Below are 25,985 nucleotides of genomic sequence, written 5' to 3'. Positions count from 1 at the left end.
GGCGGAGCGGGCGCGGGCGGCGACAGCTCCGGCGGGCCCTCCGCGGACGCCCAGCCGCCACCGGTCCAGAGAGCGGTCGCCGCCTGGTGCGGCCCTTGGCCCGGAGCCCAAAGGAAGGGCCGCTCCCGAACCCCTTCCGGGCCGCTCGCAGTATCGCACGACCTTCTACCGAGGGGTGGCCCCTGGGGCGCTGCGGTGGGAGGGGGTGGCCCCGCTGCTGCAAGGTCCTCGCCCCACCGCCTCCTCCGCCTTCCGCCGCCTGCGGCTGCAAGGCGGTGCGCCTTCCCCCACGACCGCTACCGCTACAAGTGACCTCTTTATTTACGTATTTATGGGTTTTTATTAAACGTAAAATGGTCAGATACCAAGTTTGCAGGACAAAGCGTGATTTCTAAATTAGAAAGCAGGCAGCGGGGAGATCCCTGTCTTGGGGATAATGGAGGGCTGGCACGGAGTATCCGCTGACCTCCACCACCCTCCCCGCCTGCCAAGCAGGACCAGGGAGCTTGCGGGAGCCGGAATGAGGGCGGCCGGATGCGACCAGGCGCGCAGGGCCGGAGAACAGGGGCTGGCGGGGAGCTGGCCGTGCGCCCGGGCTCTCCGAGCCGCAGGTCGGAGTTGCACTGGGCGGACGAGAGCGCCCTCTGCAGGGCTTAGGGCGCGGTGCGCTCCTCCCGGCAGCCTTCCCTGGGGCCACGGTTTGGAAGGTTGGTACTGGCACAAGATCCGGAGGCTTCAGGGCAGAAGGGAATGTCCAACTGGCGCTGCAGGCACTGACCACAGTCACTGGTCTCTTTCAAATCAGGTCATGTTTCAAACCACAAGGTCAGTCATCAGGGTCAAGGTGGTTTAAGAGAATTAGGCTCCTGGGGCACCTGGGTGGCTCAGTCGGTTAAGCGTCGTACTCCAGCTCAGGTCATGATCTCGCAGTCTGAGTTCGAGGCCCGCGTTGGGCTCTGTGCTGACAGCTCAGAGCCTGGAGCCTGCTTTGGATTCTCTCTGTCTCTCTCTCTCTCTGCCCCTCCCCACTCATACTCTACCTCTCTCTCAAACATAAATAAACATTAAAAAAAAGTTTTTTTAATTATCCTGACACTTGAAAAAGAATGAAACTGCACCTCTACCTTACATCAGACACAAGAATCACCAAAATATGTGACAAGACACCAAAAGCAAAAGAAAAATAAACAAGTTGAACTAGTCAACCTAAAATGCTTGTGTCTGGCAAAAGAAACCATCAACAAAATGAAAAGACAACCTACAGAATGGGAAAAATTATTTACAAGTCATGTAGCTGATAAGGGGTTAATATCCAAAAATTATGAAAAACTCCTACAATTAAATTGCCAAAGAAAAAAAATCCAATTTAAATATGAGCAGCATTGGGCACTTGGCTGGCTCAGTAGAGCATGCAACTCGATCTCGGGTTCAAGCCCCACACTGGGTGTAGAGATTACTTAAAAATAAAACCTTTAAAACATTTTTTTTTATGTTTATTTATTTTTGACAGAGAGAGAGAGACATAGCATGAGCGGGGGAGGGGCAGCGAGGGAGACACAGAATCCAAAGCAGGCTGCAGGCTCCAAGCTGTCAGCACAGAGCCTGACGCGGGGCTCGAACTCAGACCACGAGATCATGACCTGAGCTGAAGTCCGATGCTCCACCGACTGAGCCACCCAGGCGCCCCTAAAAATAAAATTTTAAAGGGGCGCCTGGGTGGCTCAATCAAACTACTGACTTTGGCTCAGGTCATGATCTCTAGGTTTATGAGTTCGAACCCCACGTGGGGCTCTGTGCTGACAGCTCGTAACCTGGAGCCTGCTTTGGATTCTGTGTCTCCCTCTCTCTCCGCCCCTCCCCCACTTGCGCGCCTGCTCTCTCTCTCTCTCTCTCTCTCAAAATAAACATCAAAAAATTTTTAATAAAAATTAAAAAATGAAATCTTTTAAAAAATGAAAACTTAATAGACATTTTCCACATAAGACATACAATCGCAAACAGGTACAGGTACTTGACATCACTCAGCAGGGAAATGGAAATCAGAACCACAGTGAGGTATCACCTCACATGTGTTGGAATGGCTATTATCAAAAAGAGGTAAGTGTTGGGGAGGCTGTGGAGAAGAGGGAAGACTTGTACACTGTTGGTGGCAATGCAAATTGGTGCAGCCACTATGGAAAACAGTTTGGAGGATCCTTAAAATTTAAAAACAGAGCTGCCAGGGCGCCTGGGTGGCTCAGTCAGTTAAGCATCTGACTTCGGCACAGATCACGATCTCACGGTTCGTGAGTTCGAGCCCTATGTCGGGCTCTGTGCTGACAGCTCGGAGCCTGGAGCCTGCTTCGGATTCTGTGTCTCCCTCTCTCTCTGCCCCTCCCCCTCTCACACTCTGTCTCTCAAAAATAAACATTTAAAAAAAGAATTAACTAATAATAATAAATAAAAACAGAACTGCCATAGATTCCAGCAATTCCACTTCTGGGTATTTATCCAAAGAGAGTGAAAACACGAATTTGAAAAGATTTATGCACCCACATGTTCACTGCAGCATTATTTCCAATAGCCAGGACATGGAAACAACATAAAGATCCACTGGACAGATGAACAGATACAGAAAATGCGGTGCGTGTATACAGTGGAATATTATTCAGCCTTATTAAAAACAAATGAAATCATGCCATTCAGGACGAAGTGTGTAGACCTTGAGGATATTACGCTAAGTGAAATAAGTCAGAGAATGACAAATACCAAATGATCTCATGTACATGTGGAACCTAAAACAAAACAAAAACATAAACAACGCGCTGATACTGAGGAAAGACTGGTTTGCCAAAGGCAGGAGGTGGGGAGGTGGGCAGAGTAAGTGCGGGTGTCAAAAGACCGAACCTTCCTGTCGTAAGATAAATGGGTTTCTGGGGACGTAACATACAGTCTATCGACTATAGTTAACAATGCTGTGCTGCGAAGGTAAAAGTTGTTGAGAGATTAAATCTTATAAGTTCTCAACACCAGAAAAGAACTTGTAACTGTGTGAGGTAATGGGTGTTAACTAGACTTAACTGTGATCATTTCATAATACACACACACATCATTATGCTGCACACCTTACATACAATGTTGTACGTCAATAAAAAAAAATAAGGCAATTACCTCCTCTCTCCGCCCCACCCGTTTGTGCTCTCTCTCTTTCAAAAATGAATAAACATAAAAAATTAAAACATAAAAAAAATTAAGACATGAAAACAAAAAGGGGGCACCTGGGTGGCTCAGTCAATTGAGCATCCGACTTCGGCTGAGGTCATGATCTCGCAGTTCGTGAGCTCGAGCCCTGCATAGGGCTCTGCGCGGACAGCTCAGAGCCTGGGCCCTGCCTCAGATTCTGTGTCCCCCTCTCTCTCCACCCCACCCCTGCTTGTGCTCTGTCTCTGTCTTTCAAAAATGAATAAACATAAAAATTTTTTTTAAAATAAGGCGATTGCAATAGAGATATTACAATAGGTCTCAACTCTGAACACAGCAAAGACAAGTGGGGATTTATGACCAACATGCAGAGAGTGGGGATCAGTGGATGGAAAATTACTTAACAGGGACCATCAAGGGTAGGAGGATTCTTGATAAACCGAGTTCGCAGGATTCTTGCTGAAGGCAGGCCGAGGCCTTCCACAGCAACGGTGGATGAGGAACTCAATCCAATAACGAAAGTGATCAGAGATCAAGGGTGAGGGTGCTCTCTCAACTGATTTAGCAGGATTCTTGCTAAACTGGGCTATGCAGGCCTGGCCAGGGTCAAGGTTGAGGCCTAGTGGAGAAGGGGCTTCAGAGGAACCTGACTAGTTTGGTCAAGGAGAGAGGCACTGTCGGGTTAGGACGGTACAATTCAAGATCCACCAGAATCGTCAAAGATTAGGGGGAAAAAAAGAAAAGAGAAGTGAAGAGGAAAGAAGCGCCTGGGTGGCTCAGTCAGTTAAGCGTCCAACCTCCGCTCAGGTCACGATCTCACGGTTTGTGCGTTTGAGCCCCGCGTCGGACTCTGTGCTGACAATGCAGAGCCTGCTTTGGATCCTGTCATCTCCTCTCTGCCCCTCCCCTGCTAGTGCTCTCTCAAAAATAAGTAAACATTAAAAAAAAAAAAAAAGAGAGAGAAGGAGAAAGAATTGTCCACACGAATGGAGATTATCTTAAATCGATAAAGGGAGAATCCCCAAAGCACAGCGAATCCTTTTTCCCAGCCGACAATACACACTGGGGGCCCTTTAGTGCTCTGGGAAGATCCGTCCTTGAACGTTGTTCTTCACCATAGTTATTTAGGCCTAAACAGATTAAATGTGTCCTAGTCTCTCTTCCAATCCCAAGTCACCCTCTCCCTCCCTGACTCCAGTGAAAGCCAGGAACTGTGTTCAGAGTACAGAGGTCAGAATTGCTTCAACTGTTAACGGTACATCAATGACCTTGCTCCTTCTAGGAATGAGCTGGAAGAAGAAGGGGATTCGGTAAATCTAGCTTCCTATGAAGAAATGGTGATTGATGGTGAAGTGTGCCATGAGAATAGAGTGAAGGGCAACACTCCCCGGCATGACACAGGACTCACCCCTATCCTCCACGTTCTCCACAGACGAGAGAGCTCATGGGCACTAATTTTGTGTATTTCTGTTTATCCCCCTCCCTGATTTCTATTCAGAAATTTATTTTTTAAATTTGTATTTATTGGGGCACCTAGGTGGCTCAGTTGGTTAAACATCCGACTTCAGCTCGGGTCATGATCTCACAGTTCATGGGTTAGAGCTCTGCATCAGGCTCTGTGCTGACAGCTCGGAGCCTGGAGCCTGCTTGGGATTCTGGGTCTCCCTTCCTCTCGCCCCTCCCCTGCCCATGCTCTTTCTCTCAAAAATAAACATAATTTTTTTTAATTTGTATTTATTTATTCATTTAAATAATCTCCACACCCAACGTAGGGCCTGAACTCACGACCTCAAGATCAAGAGTCACATGTTCTTCTGACTGAGCCAACCAAGAACCTCTCTTCTGAAATTTTTTCTCTTCCGAACTTTAAAAAAAAATTTTTTTTAATGTTTACTTATTTTTGACAGAGAGAGAGAGAGAGAGAGAGAGACAGAGCATGAGTGGGGGAGGGGCAGAGAGAGAGAGGGAGGCACAGAATCCAAAGCAGGCTCCAGGCTCCGAGCTGTCAGCACAGAGCCCGACGCGGGGCTTGAACTCACAGACCACGAGATCATGACCTGAGCCAAAGTCACTTCACCGACTGAGCCACCCAGGCGCCCCTCTCCAGAACTTTAAAAGGAAAAATCTGCTTCTCCATTTCAATGGCCGACTTTACAGTTGGCATGATTTTTCAACGTCATCATTTCCAAACCTTAGCCGGGGACAGAGCTAACTTAACCCTTTCTCCTCACAGGGTGCTGGGAATGGAGGTTCATTTCAGTCCCAGAACCCAGCCAAGGAAGAGCTGCTCTTCACTGGCCACTGGCCAGTCTCCTCGCCGTCACTGGCCGTCATGCCTCAGGTGGATCGTGTCATTCACGATGCACCCCGACCCCCACCAACCCCAGGAGGTAAACGTCCGTGGAGTCCGCTCATTCCTTTGCAAGGAAGCTCTCTGCCACGCTACTCAGAAAAGGGTCAAGAAAAATGCATGACAGTGACTGAAATTCTAATATAAAATGAAAAAAGCCATGGAAGCAGACTCAGAAATACCAAAGGGAAAGTACAACTGAAATTCACATTTATTAATAATAAACCCCAACACTGTAAGTGGGTTAGCACATCCACACATTACTTCAGTGAGGATTTTTGTTTAGTCATACCAAAATAGTTCATTTCTCTTTTTTTTTTTTTGCACCGGATTATTTGTACCTGAAAATTATCTGCACCTAAAAAAAATGCGCTCGTGCTCCTCACGCCTGCTCTCAACATTCCATTTGTTTTAAAAGCCCATGTTTTCTTTGTCATACTTAAAATTCCAGGCAGTGGACCTGGTGGTTACAGACAAATTGCTTTTATATAGGGCTTAATCGAAAATGAAAACAAGATCTACAAAATAACTTCCATACTCAAGTACAACCCGATTCCCTAATTTGGGGTCCAGAACACATGAGCAAAAGTTGACAGGATTCAACCGCCGTGTGAAGGCCAACACCGAGGATTTGTGGGAACACGTATAAGGCACGTCAGAAAACAATGATCTTGTTTCCCATTTCTCCTAAAAACACGAACGACGGGGGAGAGGATGTAAACACGTGGGAAAAAGAAATCTGCGGCTTTTTGACTGATTCTTTAGACTTTCTTTACTCACCAATAGTAACGTCAGGGGTTGAAAAGTGTCATCGCTAGAGGAACATTCGAAGTGATTTCATAGACAATTTTATTTATTTAAAGAGTCCTCATTACGTCCAATCTATATACCTCCTTATTGCTGAATCTCCTCTAATACTTTTCCTGCATTAACGTGGAGCATGCGTAACTTCAAAAAGTTACAAAGAGATTCGGCTCCAGGGTGAAGACGGTCAAGGGCTGGGTAGCACAGGACGTGCCGAGGTGGTGTTGGCGGCTGTCGGTAACGTCCTCATCAAAGCCTCCGGGACGTGGAAACCTGAATAAATGACAAGGACCTCTGATTATTTGGCTTTTTCTCCTACAGGTCATAAATAAGTCACACACTCACAGAACAGTCACTCAATATAGTTAAAATGCAGGAAACGTGAACGATGTCCTGGGCCAAATTACGTTAATGGAAAAGAGCAGCCTATTAAGACTGAGTGGCCCGCCCAGTTCTGGCAAGGGCCCAGAGCCCGGATCTCTCTCACATGACATGAGGTGGCACACAAGGGAAGAACACTTTTGAAAGCCATTAATCAAAGGGCGCCTGGGTGGCTCAGTCAGTTAAGCGTCTGACTTCAGCTCAGGTCATGATCTTATACTCTGTGGATTCAAGCCCCGCGTTGGGCTCTGTGCTGACAGCTCAGAGCCTGGGCCTGCTTCGGATTCTGTGTCTCCCTCTCTCTCCGTCCCTCCCCAGCTTGCACTCTGTCTCTCTCTCTCTCAAAAAATAAATAAACATTAAGACAACAATTTTAAAAACATTAAAAAGAAAGCAAAGCCATTAGTCAAGATGTTAAAGAATATGTCTGTTTCCCATGAGTCAATAATTCCACTTTAGCAATCTACCTTACAGAAAACTTAATTTGAAAGTGACTCTGCATACAAAGATATATATTATAATATTATTTACAACAAATTTGGATATAGTCCCAGTGTCAAATACTCTAAAATGGTGCTTATTTATTTCTACAACGTAATGCTATGAAGCTATCGGAATGACCTTTGAAAAGGCTGGGGGTCTCTGGAAATGTGTATGATACATACTTCTGCATATATTTATCATATATGTATGATATATATCTGCATACATATATGATATACAATATATATCTGTATGATATATATTATACATGCATATATTATGAATGATTATATGTACATATTACACACACACACACACACACACAAATTATGGCTACATTAAACAAACAAAAAAAAACCAGAATTAAAAAAAAAAATTTTTATGAGAGAGAGAGTGGAGCAGGGGTAGACAGAGAGAGAATCCCAAGCAGAATCCATACTGTCAGCACAGAGCCCAACGTGGGGCTCGATCCCACACACCATGAAATCATGAACTGACCCAAGATCAAGAGTCGGACTCTTAACCAACTGAGCCACCCGGGTGCCTCCAGAATAAAATTTTTAAACAGTGACACGGGGTGATTTCTTTCCTCAACTTTGCTGGTATTTTCTAAATCCACCATGAGGAACATGTATTGCATCCATAATGGAACAGGTAAACTCTTATATAATTAAGTTTTAAATTTTAAATGGGTAAGTAACCCCAGTGCAAATATTAACTGCTATTTTTGTAAAGCTTTAATCAACCTGTCATATTAAGGATTCAGAATGCAAAAACCATAGAGGCTCACAAAGTAGATAAGTAACGTTACCATTATTTTTAAAGCCGAACAGAAATGCCCAGCAGAGAAGAAAGTTCTCCATGCTCTGGGGCATGGACGGCAGGACAAGTGCCTGTGGTGTGTAGGGGCGGGGGGCGGGGGGCGGGGGGCAGTGCTGGATAGTAAAGCTGAAAGGGAGCTTGGGGCCCAGTGGTCAACAGCATCTCTGTCACGTGAAGGGTCTGGGCACTCACACATCCCTCACCACACCCACAGCGTGCACCCTGCATACGTCTTACGCCGTCACCCCTGCTTGGCCCTTCACATCCCCTCTTGGCTCCAGTCCACCCCACGCATGTGTTAAAGAGCAAAATTTAACTGAGTGAACTGGAAGATCTAATCGACTTTATTAAATGATTCATAAATCAGGCAACATCATATCTAGCAAGTAGAGGGGACCTGTGCTAAACAAAAGGAAGGTTTTTAAAGGCAGAGAGAAGATGAGAGAGAGAGAGAGAGAAAGAGAGAAAGAAAGAAAGAAAGAAAGAAAAAGAAAGAAAGAAAGAAAGGAAGGAAGGAAGGAAGAAAGAAAGGGGAGGGGAGGGGAGGGGAGGGAAGGGGAGGGGAGGGAAGGACTTTATTAGCAAGGAACGTGCTGTTTAGGCAAGGGTGCGCCTGTTTAGGCAAGGGGTCTATCCAGCCATTTGCTGCTACTGACCAGCAAATTCCACGTTGCCTGGTTAAAAATTACATTCCTGGGGGGTTGAAACTGCAGTCAGGTTAGGCAGTAAGTCTTGGTTTACTGACTCGAAACCTTAACCTAAGTGAAGCCATTGTGGGGCTGTGGTTTTCTTGTTAACAATTCCCCCTTCCTTTTTTTTTTTTAATTTTTTTTTTAACGTGTATTTATTTTTGAGACAGAGAGAGACAGAGCATGAACGGGGGAGGGGCAGAGAGAGAGGGAGACACAGAATCGGAAGCAGGCTCCAGGCTCTGAGCCATCAGCCCAGAGCCGGACGCAGGGCTCGAACTCACGGACGGTGAGATTGTGACCTGAGCCGAAGTTGGACACTTAACCAACTGAGCCACCCAGGCATCCCTACAATTCCCCCTTCTTGATCAGACCCTCAGCTTAACAGAGTTGTGCTCAAAATTTAAGGAATTTGCACCACTGTCAGCTGTGCTCTGTAGTTCTCGAACCTTCTGTTGACCCTCTGTGCAGCATTCACAGGTCCGATGTTTTTGCTTTTTCTTTGTGATAGTCACACACTCGAGGTTTACATACTTCAAGTCTATCATCCTCTTTGGTCCTTTTCTGAAGGGGCATACTGATAACCCATACCGACTGGCCGTCGAATGATTCCAAGGTACAGGTGCGCAAAGGGTCTAGAGAGAGGGAGGTCTGGGGTCTCTGGGAATGAAAACGGTTTCGTTTTGTTTTGTTTTATTTCAGACTTTTGCAGCTTTATAGATGTCTCTCCACCAATGTCTGTGTGTAATTGGAGTCATCTTAAATGTACTATGGTGGGTGAAAGAACGCAAAAGCTGAAACATGGGGCTGGTCAGGGAGCCAGGGAGAACCAAGCGGCCTTCTTGGGTTTCCCATAATTCCGACTGTTCATTTTGTCTACAGCCACTGTTTGCCCGCCTTCATTTTCCTACGTCAGGAGCAGACCGCTGCCATGTTGTAAGGACGTCAAGGTGGCAAAAGCCTGGCAATGAGGGGCCTTCTTGTTTTTCTCCAGAAGAACAATGGACCTCATCCACTTGCCACAATTTTACAATGCAACATAAAGAAGGCTTAGAATTACTGCTTATTTGACAATGCTTCTCATGTAATGTGACGTATCAGATAAGTCCAATTAGTTTATTAGCAAATCTGTTAGTAATGTTCCAGCTCAAAAAGACTTAACCAGACCAAAAGTCCAGGGGGAAAAAAAGAAAAACTTTGTCTTTTTAACAGACAGAACCCCAAATTCTAATTTTGCACCAACTTAGTTTTGATATTAAAACTTATTTGTAGGGGCACCTGGGTGGCTCAGTCGGTTAAGCGTCCGACTTCGGCTCAGGTCATGATCTCACGGTCCGTGAGTTCGAGCCCCGCGTTGGGCTCAGTGCTGACAGCTCAGAGCCTGGAGCCTGTTTCAGATTCTGTGTCTCTCTCTCTCTGACCCTCCCCTGTTCATGCTCTGTCTCTCCCTGTCTCAAAAATAAATAAGCGTTAAAAAAAAAATTAAAAAAAAAAAATGTCAAAAGTGGGGGCGCCTGGGTGGCTCAGTCGGTTAAGCGTCCGACTTCAGCTCAGGTCACGATCTCACGGTCTGTGAGTCCGTGAGTTCGAGCCCCGCGTCGGGCTCTGGGCTGATGGCTCAGAGCCTGGAGACTGCTTCCGATTCTGTGTCTCCCTCTCTCTCTGCCCCTCCCCTGTTCATGCTCTGTCTCTCTCTGTCTCAAAAATAAATAAACGTTAAAAAAAATTTTTTTAAATAAATAAATAAAACTTATTTGTAAATAAATTAATTTTAATGTTAGCCAGGTTGACCACACATTAAAATTCCTTTTCAAGGACTCCTTTTCCACAAACCTTCTACAACTTTATCGTTACTATTATTTTTTACATTTTGATTTTGTGCTATGTTTTTCTTCTTTAAACAATGAGCTTCACCTTAGGACAAAATTATTTTCTTTTCCCTCAACAAAAAAAATACATTTCTATTTCTTATACCTTCTGTTACTGAAAACACATCCTACATTCCTGGCATATGGAGATGTTCTCTTATTAATTTTAGTAACTTTAATTATATATATGAACTCAAATTTTTAACCTTTAGAAACGTTAACAAAGTAAAAACTAAGCAGTAAGCAATTATGAACTGTTACACCAGTGTTCTTTAGATATGTAAATTTATCAATACATTTTTTAATTTCTAGACACATGGGAGTAGAGGCCCCTTTTATTATTATTATTATTATTATGTTTATTTATTTTTGAGAGAGAGAAAATGAGCAGGGCAGGGGCAGAGAGAGAGGGGACAGAGGATCCAAAGTGGGCTCTGTGCTGACAGCAGAGAGCCCCATACGGGGCTTGAACTCACAAACCATGAGATCATGACCTGAGCCAGTCAGACGCTTAACCAACTGAGCCACCCAAATGCCCCTAGAGGCCACTTTCAGGAATGAGAGAGCAAGACAAAAGGGTCCCCAGCGACCACCTGGCTGAATACAGACAGGCCCATCAGGTGACCCACCTCGAAATATCCATAAGCCCTAACTGACCAATAGGCTACTTACAACCAGGCACAGGTACCAAAAAAGGGAAAAAGGGAAAATTCCATGTCGCCACACCTCTTCCTCTTCCCCCTTTAAAAACAGCCCCAGCAAAAAAAATAAAATAAAATAAAATAATAAAAATAACAAACAAATAAATAAATAAATAAAAACAGCCCCAGCAAAAAAATAAAATAAAAAAATAAAAATAATAAATGAATAAATAAATAAAAACAGCCCCAGCCCACTGCTTCATTGCAGACAATCTCTCCTCAGCTGTCCTTCCTGCTAACCCCTTGAAGTGTATTCAATAAACTTGTACCTTTGTTCTTCCTCAGGTGAACTCTTTGTTTGTTTTGTTTGTTTTGTTTGTTTGTTTGCCTCAGGTGAATTCTTGATCTTGGCCCTTTCCACCAGCTTCCACCTAATCATTCGTTCCACATTTGGGGGCCCCCATCCGATTGACAACAGACACCATGATGGGCTTTTTCAACGTACAGCCTTCCAATGAAGGCTTATTAACAAACCCAAACACACTTATTAACAGACCCAAATTTATTTTTAGTTTCTCTGTAATAAGGAAGCCAAAGTAGATAAACCTAGATTTAATAATTAATGTTCCAGTATTTTATCTCATTTGGAAATAATCTAGATACTCAAGAAATTTAACTTAGCAAAACTTGTTTCAGTTTACAAAAAGATTTGGGGAAACTAATTGTAAGTACACATACCATAATATAGAACTGTTGCAAAAAATCGCATCTACAGGCTCTTACTTCAAATTTATATCTAAATTTATATATAAATCAAATTTATAGCTAAGTCATTTACTCTGTTACAAAGAAAACCACAGGCCCAAAATGGTATCGCTTGGGGTAAGGCCTCAAGTCAGTAGACTGAGGCTTAAAACCTAATCTAATTGCCCCAGAAATGTAGTCTTAATGAATCAGTTAGGAATTTTCTGATGGGGACCAAGGAATCACCACCTAGGCCCTCTCCATCTCCCAGAGGAAGCTGAAGTGATCTGCATGACAAGACCTCCTGTTCCTGCCTGGAACTATCCTTTTCTTTTGCTAATAACTTTCTTGCCCACCCCCCCCAACACCGTTTCAATAAAAACCCTCCATCTTGTACAACTCCTCAGAGCTCCCCACTACTTGCTAGATGGGTTGCTGCCTGATAAAGCTAGTTAGATCTTCAAATTTATTTGGTTGAACTTTGTTTTTTAACAGCTCCCAACAATTATGTACAGATTAACCGCAAAGGGGCATCTGGGTGGCTGAGTAGAATAAGCATCCAATTCTTGGTTTCAGCTCTGGTCATGATCTCATGGTTCATGGGATGAGCCCCTAATCAGGCTCTATGCTGACAGCTGTGGAGCCTGCTTGGGTTTCTCTCTCTCCCTCTCTCTCTCTGCCCCACCCCCACTCATGCCCTCTCCCTCTCACAATAAATAAATAAACAGAAAAAAGAAAAAGATTAACCACAAAAACTATGAGACATGAGGAGAACTCATTCATTCTCCCAAGCTATTATGCTTTTGTTTACAAACCCTCTAAGTGATAACAAGTACTTATTTAGCTAGTAAACTCAAGTAGGATAAAAGTTTTATATTTAATATTGATAACTCTAAAGACATGTCTATTTTAATAGACCAACGACCTTGGGTTAGCTTTAATACCAAATATTTCCTCAGATCATGTGAAGCTAAAAAACATCTGGGTTAGTTTCTGTCTTTTGGAGTTCTAGAATGTCCAATCCTTACAAATGCTTGCCTTCACACCAACCAAATGGAGCTCTTTTACAAATTAATTTTAGCACTACCATCCAGAGGCAGGAAAATATGTCACATTCATAACATACACACAAAACGCACACATGTAAAAACCTTACAGTTACTAGTATTGCTGACGAAGAGCTTTAAGATTTGTATCTGTGTCTGGAATTAAGGAGGCCTGCTAGAGTTTGGGCACAAGTGCCCTTAGAGTAGTTTATATTTTCAAAAAGGCCTCTCTTCTTTTTTCTTTTTTCCCCTTAGTCTTAGGTACCTGATTGTGGGCTATGCTTAAATTTCAAAGACATGATAAGATGTGTACAACTTTAAGGAACACAGAAAGAATGGAAGGTCTGCCAAGGACTTTTGTTTCCTTAGGCCAATAACTTATAAGCTTTTTGAAATAGACAGGAGCAGCTTTGGGATTGGTAAAGGAACAGGTGAATTTTGAATTGCCTCTAGAGCTGACTTGTATCTTGCAAAAGATCTGTCAGATAAGGACGGCTGTTTTCGATTCCTTAAAAAATTTGGATTGCAACTTAAATGATAGTAGGGGTTGATCCATGCATCCAACTACATTATCCCCAATTTGCTTTTCTCCTTCTTGGTTTATAGTTTGAATTTTAAATATTTCTGACAGGAGCGCCTGGGTGGCTCAGTTGGATAAGCATCCAACTTCAGCTCAGGTCATGATCTCGCGTATTGTGAGTTCCAGCTTTGTGTCAGGCTCTGTCCTGACAGCTCGGAGCCTGGAGACTGCTTCCGATTCTGTGTCTCCCTCTCCCTCTGCTCCTTCCCGCACCCCACGCTCTCTTGCTCTCTCTCTCTCTCTCTCAAAAATAAATAAACATGAAGTATTTCTGGCAGTACTGAATAACCCCCCTTGGATAAAAGATGGTCCTCAATGAGGGGGCAATGGATATTACCTTCCCCAAAGCTAGAGTCAGTCTCAAGGACAGCTAAAAGAAAGAACCAACAACCCCAAATTCCAGACAGGCAGAAAGCCAAGACCAGTTAAACAAAACAAGACAAGCAGAAAGGCAATGGTTACCCCTGGGAGAGAAAGGATCTATAAACAACAGGTTTGGATTTGGAAAGGAAGGGGGAACGTGAAATTGTATTTTTCTCTCTCAGCTGGGCACTACAGACAGATTCAGAAGAGCTGATTCTGGTAAGAATGTTTACCCTTTGCTGACTTCTGCCAGTCTTCCTAGGAGGCCCTTTGCAATGATGACAATAAAAATCATGGCTAATATTTACTGAGCATTTCTTATGTTTCTTGTAGAGCCTGCTTTTAGGCAACAGGCTTGAGCTATGGAAACTTGAACAAGACAAAAGGGCCCCCAGCGAACACGGAGCTGGATGCAAACAGGCTCGTTAAGCTTTAAGCCCTAACTATCTACTTAAAATTGGCCACGGTTCCTAACACTGCCAAAAAGGGGGAAATTCCACATGTCCCCACACTCCATCACTCTGCTCTATAACTATAGCCCTACCACCACCACCTCGTGACAGACAGTCCCTCCTCTGGGATCTCGCCCCTGCTCCCTTGCTGTGTATTCAGTAAACTTCTACCTCCTTTGTTCTTTCCTGGGTAAATTCCTTCCTGGCCCATGCTAGCTGCCCCCACCCGAGATGCCCCACATTTCTGTTGTAATGCTGCAACTTTATGTAAATTAATCCTCAAAATCACTTTGATTGTTTTAGGGAGAACTATCTGTATTCCCACTTTGCAGATAAGGGTACTAAGGCTAAGGGGTTAAATAACTCAACCCAGTTAGGAAATGGAGCTGCTAGGATCCTGAACCCAAGTCTACCCGCTGCTGGATCTAGACTGTCTGGACTGTTGCCCCACATTGTCCTCAAGGATTGTCAAGTGAGGGGCACCTGGGTGGCTCAGTCGGTTAAGGGTCTGACTTCAGCTCAGGTCATGATCTCATGGTTCGTAAGTTCAAGCCCCGCATCGGGCTCTGTGCTGACAGCTCAGGGCCTGGGGCCTATTTCAGATTCTGTGTCTGCCTCGCTCTCTGCCCCTCCCCTGCTCATGCTCTATCAAAAATAAACATTAAAAAAAAAAAATGATTGTCAAGCGAGAAGGTGAGAAGGTCAGGCCAGAATTAGAAAGAAGGATGGTCAAGAGTTTCAGACATGAGGTAACTTTCAAAACTCAGTTTGGTTTTTTGAGAAGAGTCATTTGAGAAAGTCTTCCAAATGACTTTATTTCTATAATTTGGGGGTCAGGCATTATGCTCCAGGCATCAAGGTTTTATTTGGCCTGATGAAATCAGTGTGAGAACATTATTTTATACCTCGCGATTCAGAATCCAGGCACCTTGATGCACTGATACTTTTCAAACTTTAAATCATATTTTAAAAATAAATTTTTTAGGGGCTGGGTGACTCAGTTGGTTAAGTGTCTGACTTCAGCTCAGGTCATGATCTCACAGTTCGTGAGTTCAAGCCCCACATCAGGCTCTGTGCTGACAGCTCAGAGCCTGGAGCCTGCTTCAGACTTTGCGTCTCCCTCTCTCTCTGCCCCTCCCATACTTGCACTCTGCCTCTGTCTCTCTCTCTCTCAAAAATAAATTTAAAAAAAATTTTTAATAAATTTTACAAAAAGTATTCAATGTTTTTCTCCAAGTTGATACTGAATAATGAAGCACTTCCCTTCATTTCACTAACAGAGACAGAAAAAAAAAATCAATACAGAACTCTGGTGACCTGCTCACCTTTATTTCCTTATTCCTTAATGAACTGAGAACATCTACCTGTCTTCTGCTGGGGCTCCTGCGTCAGCATTTTATAAGCGAATGCGAAGTGTGAGAGAAGCCCAGTTGGACTAAATCAGATTGCTGAGGGAAGAAAAAGAAAAGGCACTTTTCCAACTCCCAAGAGCAGGACCCAGACCGCTCATTCTGCTAAGAGTTAAAGCAGCAAAACATAAAAACATCTCAACACCGGAGAACGTGGCCGTGGCTTTGAGGCGCTGCGTTCCGGCAGCAAAGCCGGCCCTTCGCCATACCATGTCACGGTACCATCCGATACACGGGGTCACCAACGTTCAAGCTGCCGACTTTCTCCACTGAGTAATAGACCCCAAAAAGTGGGGACGACTTGTAGATCTGCTTCTCAGAAGGATCACACAGGCGGTAGCTGAAAGAAGCAAAAATTCACGGTCAGGCACAAAAGGGAAGTAGGAATCTAAGTGCTCTCAACAGAATTCAGGTTTTTATCCTCAAGGCCTATAAATAAACAGCAAGCCTTTTCTGCTCCTTGGACAGAGAAGTCTGGGGGTGATTAGTCAAACCGCACATGATCCTGCTTTTTCAAGAAGCATCCTCAGAGTCTAACCAATTTTTCCCTGGCTTCAGCTTGAGGCCAAAAAGAAAAAAACTTGTATGTGTAACTCAAAATAAGTAGTACATTAAAAAATAAATAAACGGGGTGGCTGGGTGGCTCAGTCGGTTAAGCGTCCGACTTCAGCTCAGGTCATGATCTCACAGTTCGTGGGTTTGAGCCCCACGTCAGGCTCTGTGCTGACAGCTCAGAGCCTGGAGCCTGTTTCGGATCCTGTGTCTCCCTCTCTCTCTGCCCCTCCCCTGTTCACATTCTTTGTCTCAAGAATAAATAAACATTAAAAAAAATTTTTTTAAATAAATAAATATGTGGAATGTTTGCATGTATATCTCCAACTTCACAACTGTCTGCAACAAATGCTCACCCAAGCTCGAAAAGGAACTGCCCTGAACTCTCCAAATCTTCTGTTCAGGGCATCCAAGTTTTAAGTACTATGCTTTCCACCCCGTAGGTTTACAAGCCTAAAGCTGAGTTTCTTCGGTGAACAAAAATGAAGACACAGATACAAATGGCATGGGGCCTGGGGGGCCTGGGGGGCCTGGGGGGTTCAGTCGGTTAAGCATCTGACTTCAGATCAGGTCATGATCTCACAGTTCGTAGGTTCGAGCCCCACACTGGGCTCTGTGCTGACAGCTTGGAGCCTGGAGCCTGCTTCCAATTCTGCGTCTCCTTCTCTCTCTCTGCCCCTTCCCCACTCACTCTCTTTCTCTCTCAAAAACAAATAAACATTAAAAAAAAATTTAATAAAAAAAAATGGCATGGGGCTTGACTACTAGCAAAGTTTTTTTTTTTTTTTCAAAAGCCCTGTCTAAAGAAAACTAACTGAATCTCAAAAATCAAAAAACAAAACAACCGTATATTTGAATAATAGACCCCAAAGAGTGGGAGTCTATCATTAACCTCTTCTTCTGACTTAAACCCATTGGAAACAAATAACAAAACAGACCAAAGGGAAACAAAATAGAATACACCTCCCCAAAAACTGTTAACTTAGTTTTAAAAACACGTTCTGCATTTATAACTAAAGTCAACCCAAATTCCTTAAATATCAAAACGAAACATCCTGCCATAAAAGAAGTTCCTCAATAAACAGACAACTCATTGTGTTCCAGTATTTCTAATATTTCATTATACAACTTCAATTCGTCTCACATTCCTTGATGTTGAGTCTAATAAACAAAAATAATTACAGTATTTGAGGTCTTAATTTAGAAATACATATTGAATGTTATTAAAAATTGATGTGAGAGGGGCACCCGGGTGGCTCAGTCGGTTAAGCGTCCGACTCTTGTGTCAGCTCAGGTCATAATCTCACGGTTTTGTGAGTTCAAACCCCACGTCAGGCTCTGTGCTGGCAGCTTGGAATCTGCTTGGCATTCTCTCTCTCCCTCTCTCTTTACCCCTCCCCTGCTGGCTTTCTCTCTCTCAAAATAAATATATAAACTTAAAAAAAATTGATGTGAGAGGTATGAAAATTTCAAAACATAGTATTATGCAATTAAAAATGTCAAAAGTGGGGGCGCCTGGGTGGCTCAGTCGGTTAAGCGTCCGACTTCAGCTCAGGTCACGATCTCACGGTCTGTGAGTCCGTGAGTTCGAGCCCCGCGTCGGGCTCTGGGCTGATGGCTCAGAGCCTAGAGCCTGCTTCCGATTCTGTGTCTCCCTCTCTCTCTGCCCCTCCACCGTTCATGCTCTGTCTCTCTCTGTCTCAAAAATAAATAAATGTTAAAAAAAAAAAAATTTAAAAAATGTCAAAAGTGGAGCGCCCGGGTGGCTCAGTTGGTTAAGCATCTGACTCTTGATAGCGGCTCAGGTCATGATCTCACGGTTTATGAGATTGAGCCCCGAATCGGGCTGTGTCCTGACAGTGCGGAGCCTGCTTGGGATTCTCTCTCCCCCTCTCTCTCTCCGCCCTTCCCCTGCTTGTGCGCTCTATCAAAATAAATAAATAAACTTAAAAAAAAATTGCTAAAAGTACCAGGAGATTAGTCCATAAAAAAAGAGGAGGCAACTTCCACTAACCAACAGACACATACCAACCAGAAGGTGGAGTGAAAGGTGCTCACACAGGGCACCTACACCCACAGGTAATTCTAGGACGGGGATAACATTAAAAGTACATTGGACACATTGCGGTTTACCTCTTCAGGGTTTCCAGTGGCTCCTTCCTGTCTATCACTCCGGTATCTGGGTCCACAGTGGTCAAAACGCACCTGTCATTCAAAAACCAAGAGTTAGGTAGAGCCACAAGCCAACGAACGTGCCACACCCCAGAGGTTGACTCTCGAGAGAACGCTTACCTGGGGCAAGCCAAAACCCTTTTCATCTCTACACCGCCAATGAGGAGCTCATCCCAGGTATCCTAAGAGGAAAGGATAGGTCATCTTGTGATTTCATTAGTCTTCAAAGCAGTTTATTCTTTGGCCGCTACCAACTATGGAGCAAGAAGAAGGCAGAGAGCAAGACACCAAGAAACATGTCCCAAAGGGACGCGAGGGAAGACAGCACATCGGTGTCCAGGATCCAGCTCCTCCCTCACGGTCTCAGAAACCGGACTCTATCAGTACGGCAAGAACAGACCTTATTTGGGGGGCAGTTGGCCATGAGAATCATAAGCGAACTAGAAGGGCAACTTATTGATATATAATGAGAAATGTATAACTTGCAAGACAATCCCACTTTGTCCTTAATAGCTAAGCTACAGTGGAAGCCAAGTTAAAATCTGATGGTTCTTTGGGGGCATCTGGGTGGCTCAGCTGGTTAAGTATCCAACTTCGGCTCAGGCCATGATCTCGCGGTCCGTGAGTTCGAGCCCACATCGGGCTCTGTGCTGACAGCTCAGAGCCTGGAGCCCGTTTCGGATTCTGTGTCTCCCTCTCTCTCTGCCCCTCCCCTCTCTGCCCCTCTGCCTCTCTCTCTCTCTCTCTCAAAAATAAATAAACATTAAACATTTAAAAAAATCTGATGGTTCTTTGACAAGTGGGACATCACCCAAGGGAAGTCAGTTATGAGATTCACACATTCAACACTTCCACATCCACGGAGAGGCAGCCTGCCCTGGGGGCGGGGAGTGTGGGCAGAGTCCACAGTCACGGGCCCTGCCTTGCTTTCCCGCCCTTGAACAGCGGGTAGTGCCGACATGTGCCTCAGGGCTTTAATAAATCCTCACAACTTTGAAGAAGGAACTATTATGATCCCCATTTTGCACAAAGAAACACAGACCTGCAGAGATTGCAAAATGTTCTCAGGGTCACAGCCAGCTAGGTTTGAAAACTTCAGATTCTGAGGGCAGGGCTTCTAACCACCCAGCTTGTAAATCAATCTCTGTCTCTATTCATCTGTCTACACATACACATATGTACATGTATATACACACAGATGGAGATCATACAGATGACATTATATATACATAGATATATATACTCATACACAAGCACACACACAGCACACACGTATAACAAGGGCATGTTATAGGACTCTCTTGCTAACAGGGAGCCATCTGTTATTGAATCACATGAGATAAGAATGTCCCTTGAGAACTTGTTTCCTGCTCTCAACCCAAGTGAGGTTTGGAAGCCATAGGTCCAAGGGATTTGGTGAGAAGTCAGTCTCCAGGTAAGGAAATGAGGCATCATTTCGTCTCATCTGGTCCTTTACTCCCCCTCAGGGGACATGAGAGTTTCTGCTGGAGGCAGGGCAGAGCAATGGGGAGAGACTAACACGTAATGTTTCCTCTTCCACCCCGATAACCAGGTTCCAGTCATGCTCTGACGCTCTTGCAGGGGTGCATTAACCCCCCAGGACTAGCGGGGTGACTTAGCAAACACAGGAAAGGCACTCCAGTACCTAATGGGGTCTCCCCACCTCACAAATCTCCTATAGGATACAAGCACAGCTGATGTTAAGCGGTCTCTGTGGATGCCCTGGGTTCCCACCCACCATTTATGAAAGCAGTGCTATAAGGAAATAAAGTCTGTGTTCCCGGGGCGGACTCAGTCGGTTAAGCGGCTGACTTCGGCTCAGGTCATGATCTCGCGGTCCATGAGTTTGAGCCCCGCGTTGGAGTCTGTGCTGACAGCTCAGAGCCTGGAGCCTGTTTCAGATTCTGTGTTTCCCTCTCTCTGACCCTCCCCTGTTCATGCTCTGTCTCTCCCTGTCTCAAAAATAAATAAAACGTTAAAAAAAAAATTAAAAAAAAAATAAAGTCTGTGTTCCAAACCAGCAGTCGACGGATGAACTACACAGCCCTCGTAAAAGGCAAGGATCACCAGGTAACAAACAGAATCTCTGTACCCTATCTATTACGTGCCCTATGCGAACAGCAAAACTGCAAGACAATCAGAACAGGTGGTTCACCTGGCAGAATGTGACCCCCACCCCCCCTTACCTCTCCCACTCCCCCCACCTTCCACCACCATCCCCCACCAGGAGCGTGACCAGTAATATGGCCTCTGCACAGGTAAGTGATGGGCGCGGTGCTACCCTGGCCTGGGGGCAGCCCAAAAGGGTGGATTTGGCCACACTTGGCCACACGAGGGTGCTGCGGCCCAAAGAATGTGACCCCATAGGTTCCCAGTGGGTTGCTCGCCCTCAAGTACCTCCCTTCCAATACCTTCGTACAAGGGATGGTGAATTTCATATTTTAAGCCACAGATCTGTGGAAACTCTACCTCATGACTATGATATGAGGCAGGAAAGTCTGAAGAGTTCAGTTGGGGTTCCTAGCTTAATAAAACAGATTCAATCTTGGTCTTTCACTCTTAGAGAACTGCAGGACCCAGTTTAGAATAACATATTGTCTGCATTCACAGAAATTGTCTGAGGCTCCCCAGTTCTAATCACCTATGAAAATATTAATAACTTTATATAATAACATCACTCTCATCCTAATCTGATCATGGTTGGCATTTTGGGTGCAAAGGGTTACTTACAGTAAAAAAACACTAAGCAAGTTTAAATGTAATTAGTAACTCACTTCTTAGATGAAAATAATAAGGCCCCCTTATTAAAATTAGTTTGAATTGAGAATGCATGAAATTAGGGGCGCCTGGGTGGCTCAGTCGGTTAAGCGTGCGACTCTGTCTCAGGTTATGATCTAATGGTTTATGAGTTTGAGCCCTGTGTCGGGCTTTGTGCTGACAGGTCAGAGCCTGGAGCCTGCTTAGGATTCTGTGTGTGTGTCTCTTTCTCTGCCCCACCCACCCCCCCCCCCCCCACAGTCTCTCTTCTCTTCTCTTCTCTTCTCTCTCTCTCTCTCTCTCTCTCTCAAAAATAAATAAGCATTGGGGCACCTGGGTGGCTCAGTCGGTTAAGTGTCCGACTTCAGCTCAGGTCATGAGCTTATCATGGTCTGTGAGTTCGAGCCCTGCATCGGACTCAGTGCTGACAGCTCAGAGCCCGGAGCCTGTTTCAGATTCTGTGTCTCTCTCTCTGCCCCTCCCCTGCTCATGCTCTGTCTCTATCTCAAAAATAAATAAAAACATTACAAAAAAATTTTTAATAAATAAATAAGCATTAAAAAAATTTTTTTAAAAAGCAACCCTGTGGCATTCTTCCTACACACACACACACACACACACACACACACACACACACCACGCACGGAGTGTCCCTTTCTCTGGGCTCCCTCGAGTGTGGTTATACATCTCAGCCCTTATCTGTACCTCAACCATCCAGCTACTGAGCCCTTGATCCTGCTTCGTCCTGAGACCCCTGCAGTCAGACACAGTGACTTCATTTCTGTAATTTCAGCATCTATCTCAGAGATGAGCACCCAGTAAACTCTCGATAAACGTCTGTTGCAAGCATGAGTGCTCCAGAATCTAGGCCAATGTGTAAACTTGCAGGGAACAAGTTTCCTTAGCTGAAGTAAAACTCCACCTCACAGCCAAACTTCCTTCACGGACTAACACAAGATGCCACACACTAGGAATTAGCAATTTACATGAGATGCGACTTTTCACTTAGCAGATTTAGTAAGGATTACAGGCATCGATGCTGGCAGGGGCATAAGAAAAAAGGCGCTCTTCTGCTCAGTTTGTGGGAACAAATATTGGTATGATCGGTATGCTTCTGCAAAGCAATTTGGCAAGATATGCGGAAAGCCTTGAAAGTTCTGACTTAAGGGCGCCCGGGTGGCTCAGTCAGTTAAGTGTCCAACTTCAACTGAGGTGTGACGATCTCATGGTTCGTGAGTTCCAACCCCTTGTCGGGCTCTGTGCTGACAGCTCGGAGCCCGGAGCCTGCTTCGGATTCTGTGTCTCCCTCTGTCTGCTCCTCCCCTACTTGCTCTCTCTCAAAAATAAACATTAAACGGTATTTTTTTTTAATTTTTTTTTTAACGTTTTATTTATTTTTGAGACAGGGAGAGACAGAGCATGAACAGGGGAGGGTCAGAGAGAGGGAGACACAGAATCCGAAACAGGCCCCAGGCTCCGAGCTGTCAGCACAGAGCCCGACGCGGGGCTCGAACTCAAGGACTGTGAGATCATGACCTGAGCCGAAGTCGGCCGCCTACCCCGCTGAGCCACCCAGGCGCCCCTAAATGGTATTTTTAATAAATAAATAATAAAATTCTGACTCAGCCTTTCTTAAGAATCAGTTGAGAAATGTAGGCAAAGACTGTTTTACAAAGCTGCTTATTATGTAAGGGGAAATGGAAAACCACCTACAGGCTCAATCACAAAGAAATGGCTAAGTGAATCATTGCATAGTTCAAAGATACACTAATACAGAACCACAGAGGAAGTGGTTCTTTTTTTTTTTTTTTAATTTTTTTTAATGTTTATTTATTTTTGAGAGAGAGAGAGAGAGAGAGACAGAGTGCGAGCAGGGGAGGGACAGAGAGAGAGGGAGACACAGGATCCGAAGCAGGCTCCAGGCTCCGAGCTGTCAGCACAGAGCCCGACGCGGGGCCTGAACCCACAAACTGTGAGATCATGACCTGGGCTTACGTCAGACACTTAATCGACTGAGCCACCCAGGCGTCCCCAGAGTAAGCCACACTTAAGAAATTACCTTTATGCCAAAAAAAAAAAAAAAAAAAAAAAAATTTAACTTTATCTGAAAAAGATTCTTGAATTGAATCATTGAAAAGCTTTCCCCATCTCTGCAGCCCGGGTTCCAGATTCTCTCTCGAGGCTTTCTCGTGTATGCTGGAGAACACTGGCTGGAGACGCAGTGTGTTTTATCCGGAGAGTGTAAGTCTCCTCCTGTTACACGCTGGCTGGTGTATGTTCCTACAGAATCAAAGGAGACACACTCCTGTAAACCTCCATGCATAACAAATGTGCCAGGAGGAATTTGTTGTTTGGGGAAATCCAGGCAGAAGGGCAGGACGGAAGCCTCAGCCTTTCTGCCAAGCTAGCTTCCATTCCCTGGAGGCCGCCGAACGTAAGCAACGGCAGCCACAAGCTACAAAAGTGGAAAGGGGAGACCCTGAATCCTGGCTGCTTGTGCATCTCTGAGGTGCATGCGCTGGGTTGGATACTCTTCGGGGCTGATGCGGCTGAACCTGTCCCAGGCTCCTCTCAGGGAGGTGAGAACCACGAGGTTTCCAGTGCCTCGTGGACGTGAGAGACCCCAGTCTCCCCTCAGGCTCAGCTCCTGACGGATGCTAAGGGGCCCCACACCCACCAATAGCAGAGTCGGGGAGAAGCAGCCACCAGTTCCATTCCCAAAGGCAGCAGCCTGGGGGCTTTGAACTGCCTTCAGCACCCACGGCCCACACTGAGAATCACAATCCTCCAGCAGACGAGAGAGGGGGATGAGTGGGGGGGGGGGGAGTCCCCCAGATGACTCCTACCTCCACTATTCTTCCATCACTACCTCAGCATCTGTATTTGTGGCCTATTCTCTAGGGTAGCTTTTAAAGCAAATGGCCACTCTTCGAGGATACAGAGAAAGAGGAACCCCCGTGCACTGTTGGAGGGAACGCAAATTGGTGCAGACACTGTGGAAAGCAGTGTGGAGGTTCCTTAAAAAATTAAAACTAGAAGGGGTGCCTGGGTGGTTCAGTCGGTTGAGCGTCCAACTTCGGCTAGGGTCAAGATCTCGAGGTTCATGGGTTCGAGCCCCACGTCGGGCTCTGTGCTGACAGCTCGGAGCCTGGAGCCTGCTTTGGATTCTGTGTCTCCCTCTTTCTCTGCTCCTCCCCTGCTCACACTCTTGTCTCTCTCTCAAAAAAAATAAAGATTAAAAAAATAAATAAGCATTTTTAAAAATTTTAATTAAAGTAATAATAAAAAAATTAAAAATAGAATTACCATATGATCCAATAATTCCAATACTGGGTATTTACCCAGAGAATATGTAAACACTGATTCAAAAAGATACATGCACCCCTATGTTCATCGTGGCATTATTTACAGTAGCCAAGATCCGGAAGCAGCCCAAGTGTCCATCAATACATGAATGGTCACAAAAGAGGTGGTATACGTTTACAATGGAATATTACTCAGCCACAAAAAAGATCTTGCCATTTACCACAACATGGACGGACCTAGAGGGTATTACGCTAAGTGAGATAAGTCAGACAGAGAAAGACAAATACGTACGATTTCACCCATGTGGAACATAAAAAAAAAAAAACAAAAAACAAAATAGGGACTCCTCGGTGGCTCAGTCAATTAAGCATCTGACTTCGGCTCATGTCATGATCTCACAGTCCGGGAGGGGATGGGTGAAAGAAGTAAAGGGGATTAAGAGATACAAACTTCCGGTTACAAAATAATTCAGTCACAGAAATGAACAGTACAACGTAGGGAATACAGTTAATAATACAGAAATAATGTTGCACTGTGACTACCCTGATCATGGTGAGCACTAAAACGCAGAATTGCTGGACCACAATTTTGTACACCTGAAACCAACGTAACCCTGTATGGTAAGTAGACTTCCATTTTAAGATAAGTACCTTACCTGTGATGCATAAATGTGTATGTTTGTGGGATCATACCTGCTCAAAGGGAATACCCACGTACTTTTGTCATTGAAGGCTTTTATTTCCTTCGTGATCTGAAAAGTTAACATATCTACAGGCACAGGTAAAATATGTTAAACACGACTCGGTAGCCAGATCCCCGCCCCTAATTCAGTTCAACAGTTTAAAGGTTTGCTCATTCGGGACCAGGGATAAGTAAGAAAAAGAGAGTGAAGAAGATCTTGAGAAACCAACCTCATGTGATTGATAGAAAGATTAAACGTGCTCACTTATAAAAAAAAAAAAAATGAAACGTAGAATGTACAAAGGAAGTGTTTGTTAAAAAAAAAAAAAAAGCCAAGAAAGAGGTCATATTGGAGAGGTTTGAGAGATATTTGTGATAAAGTGCCTTTACTGATCTCTCTCTCTCTCACACACACACACACACACAGCCTAACAGAAGAAAAAGACAAAAGAAATTATACAACATTAGGGCTGCAAAGAACCTTTAAAATCCGTTAGCAAAATCTGTCAACTTTAAAATCAGAAAACAGGGGCGTCTGGGTGGCCCGGTCGGTTAAGTGTCCGACTTCAGCTCAGGTCATGATCTCTCGGTTTGTGGGTTCCAGCCCCGCATCGGGCTCTGTGCCGACAGCTCAGAGCCTGGAGCCTGCTTCGGATTCTGTGTCTTCCTCTCTCTCTGCCCCTC

General features: G+C 44.7%; 1 protein-coding gene across 2 annotated transcripts in view; it reads right to left on the bottom strand.

Annotated features, from left to right (window-relative positions):
- Positions 1 to 5,749: 5,749 nt before the first annotated feature.
- The window catches only part of MTARC2 (mitochondrial amidoxime reducing component 2), a 40,309-nt gene continuing 20,073 nt past the window's right edge, over positions 5,750 to 25,985 (bottom strand). The window contains exons 5-9 of one of the 2 annotated variants that reach the window (XR_006214108.1): positions 18,657 to 18,718; positions 18,498 to 18,569; positions 16,022 to 16,152; positions 6,311 to 6,607; positions 5,750 to 6,217 (exon numbers count right to left, since the gene is read on the bottom strand). Coding sequence is in view for 1 of the 2 variants with exons in the window: in XM_042976606.1 (XP_042832540.1) it covers positions 16,026 to 16,152; positions 18,498 to 18,569; positions 18,657 to 18,718 (261 nt within the window). In the remaining variant the exon portion in view is untranslated. Of the gene's footprint in view, positions 6,608 to 16,021; positions 16,153 to 18,497; positions 18,570 to 18,656; positions 18,719 to 25,985 lie in introns of both variants that reach the window. The other variant, XM_042976606.1, reaches the window with a different exon arrangement.

This window comes from Panthera tigris, chromosome F3, assembly GCF_018350195.1.
Source record: "Panthera tigris isolate Pti1 chromosome F3, P.tigris_Pti1_mat1.1, whole genome shotgun sequence".
Classification (NCBI taxonomy): domain Eukaryota; kingdom Metazoa; phylum Chordata; class Mammalia; order Carnivora; family Felidae; genus Panthera; species Panthera tigris.
The sequence above is the reverse complement of the archived record's forward strand: the minus strand, read 5'-3'. Positions and strand labels throughout refer to the sequence as shown.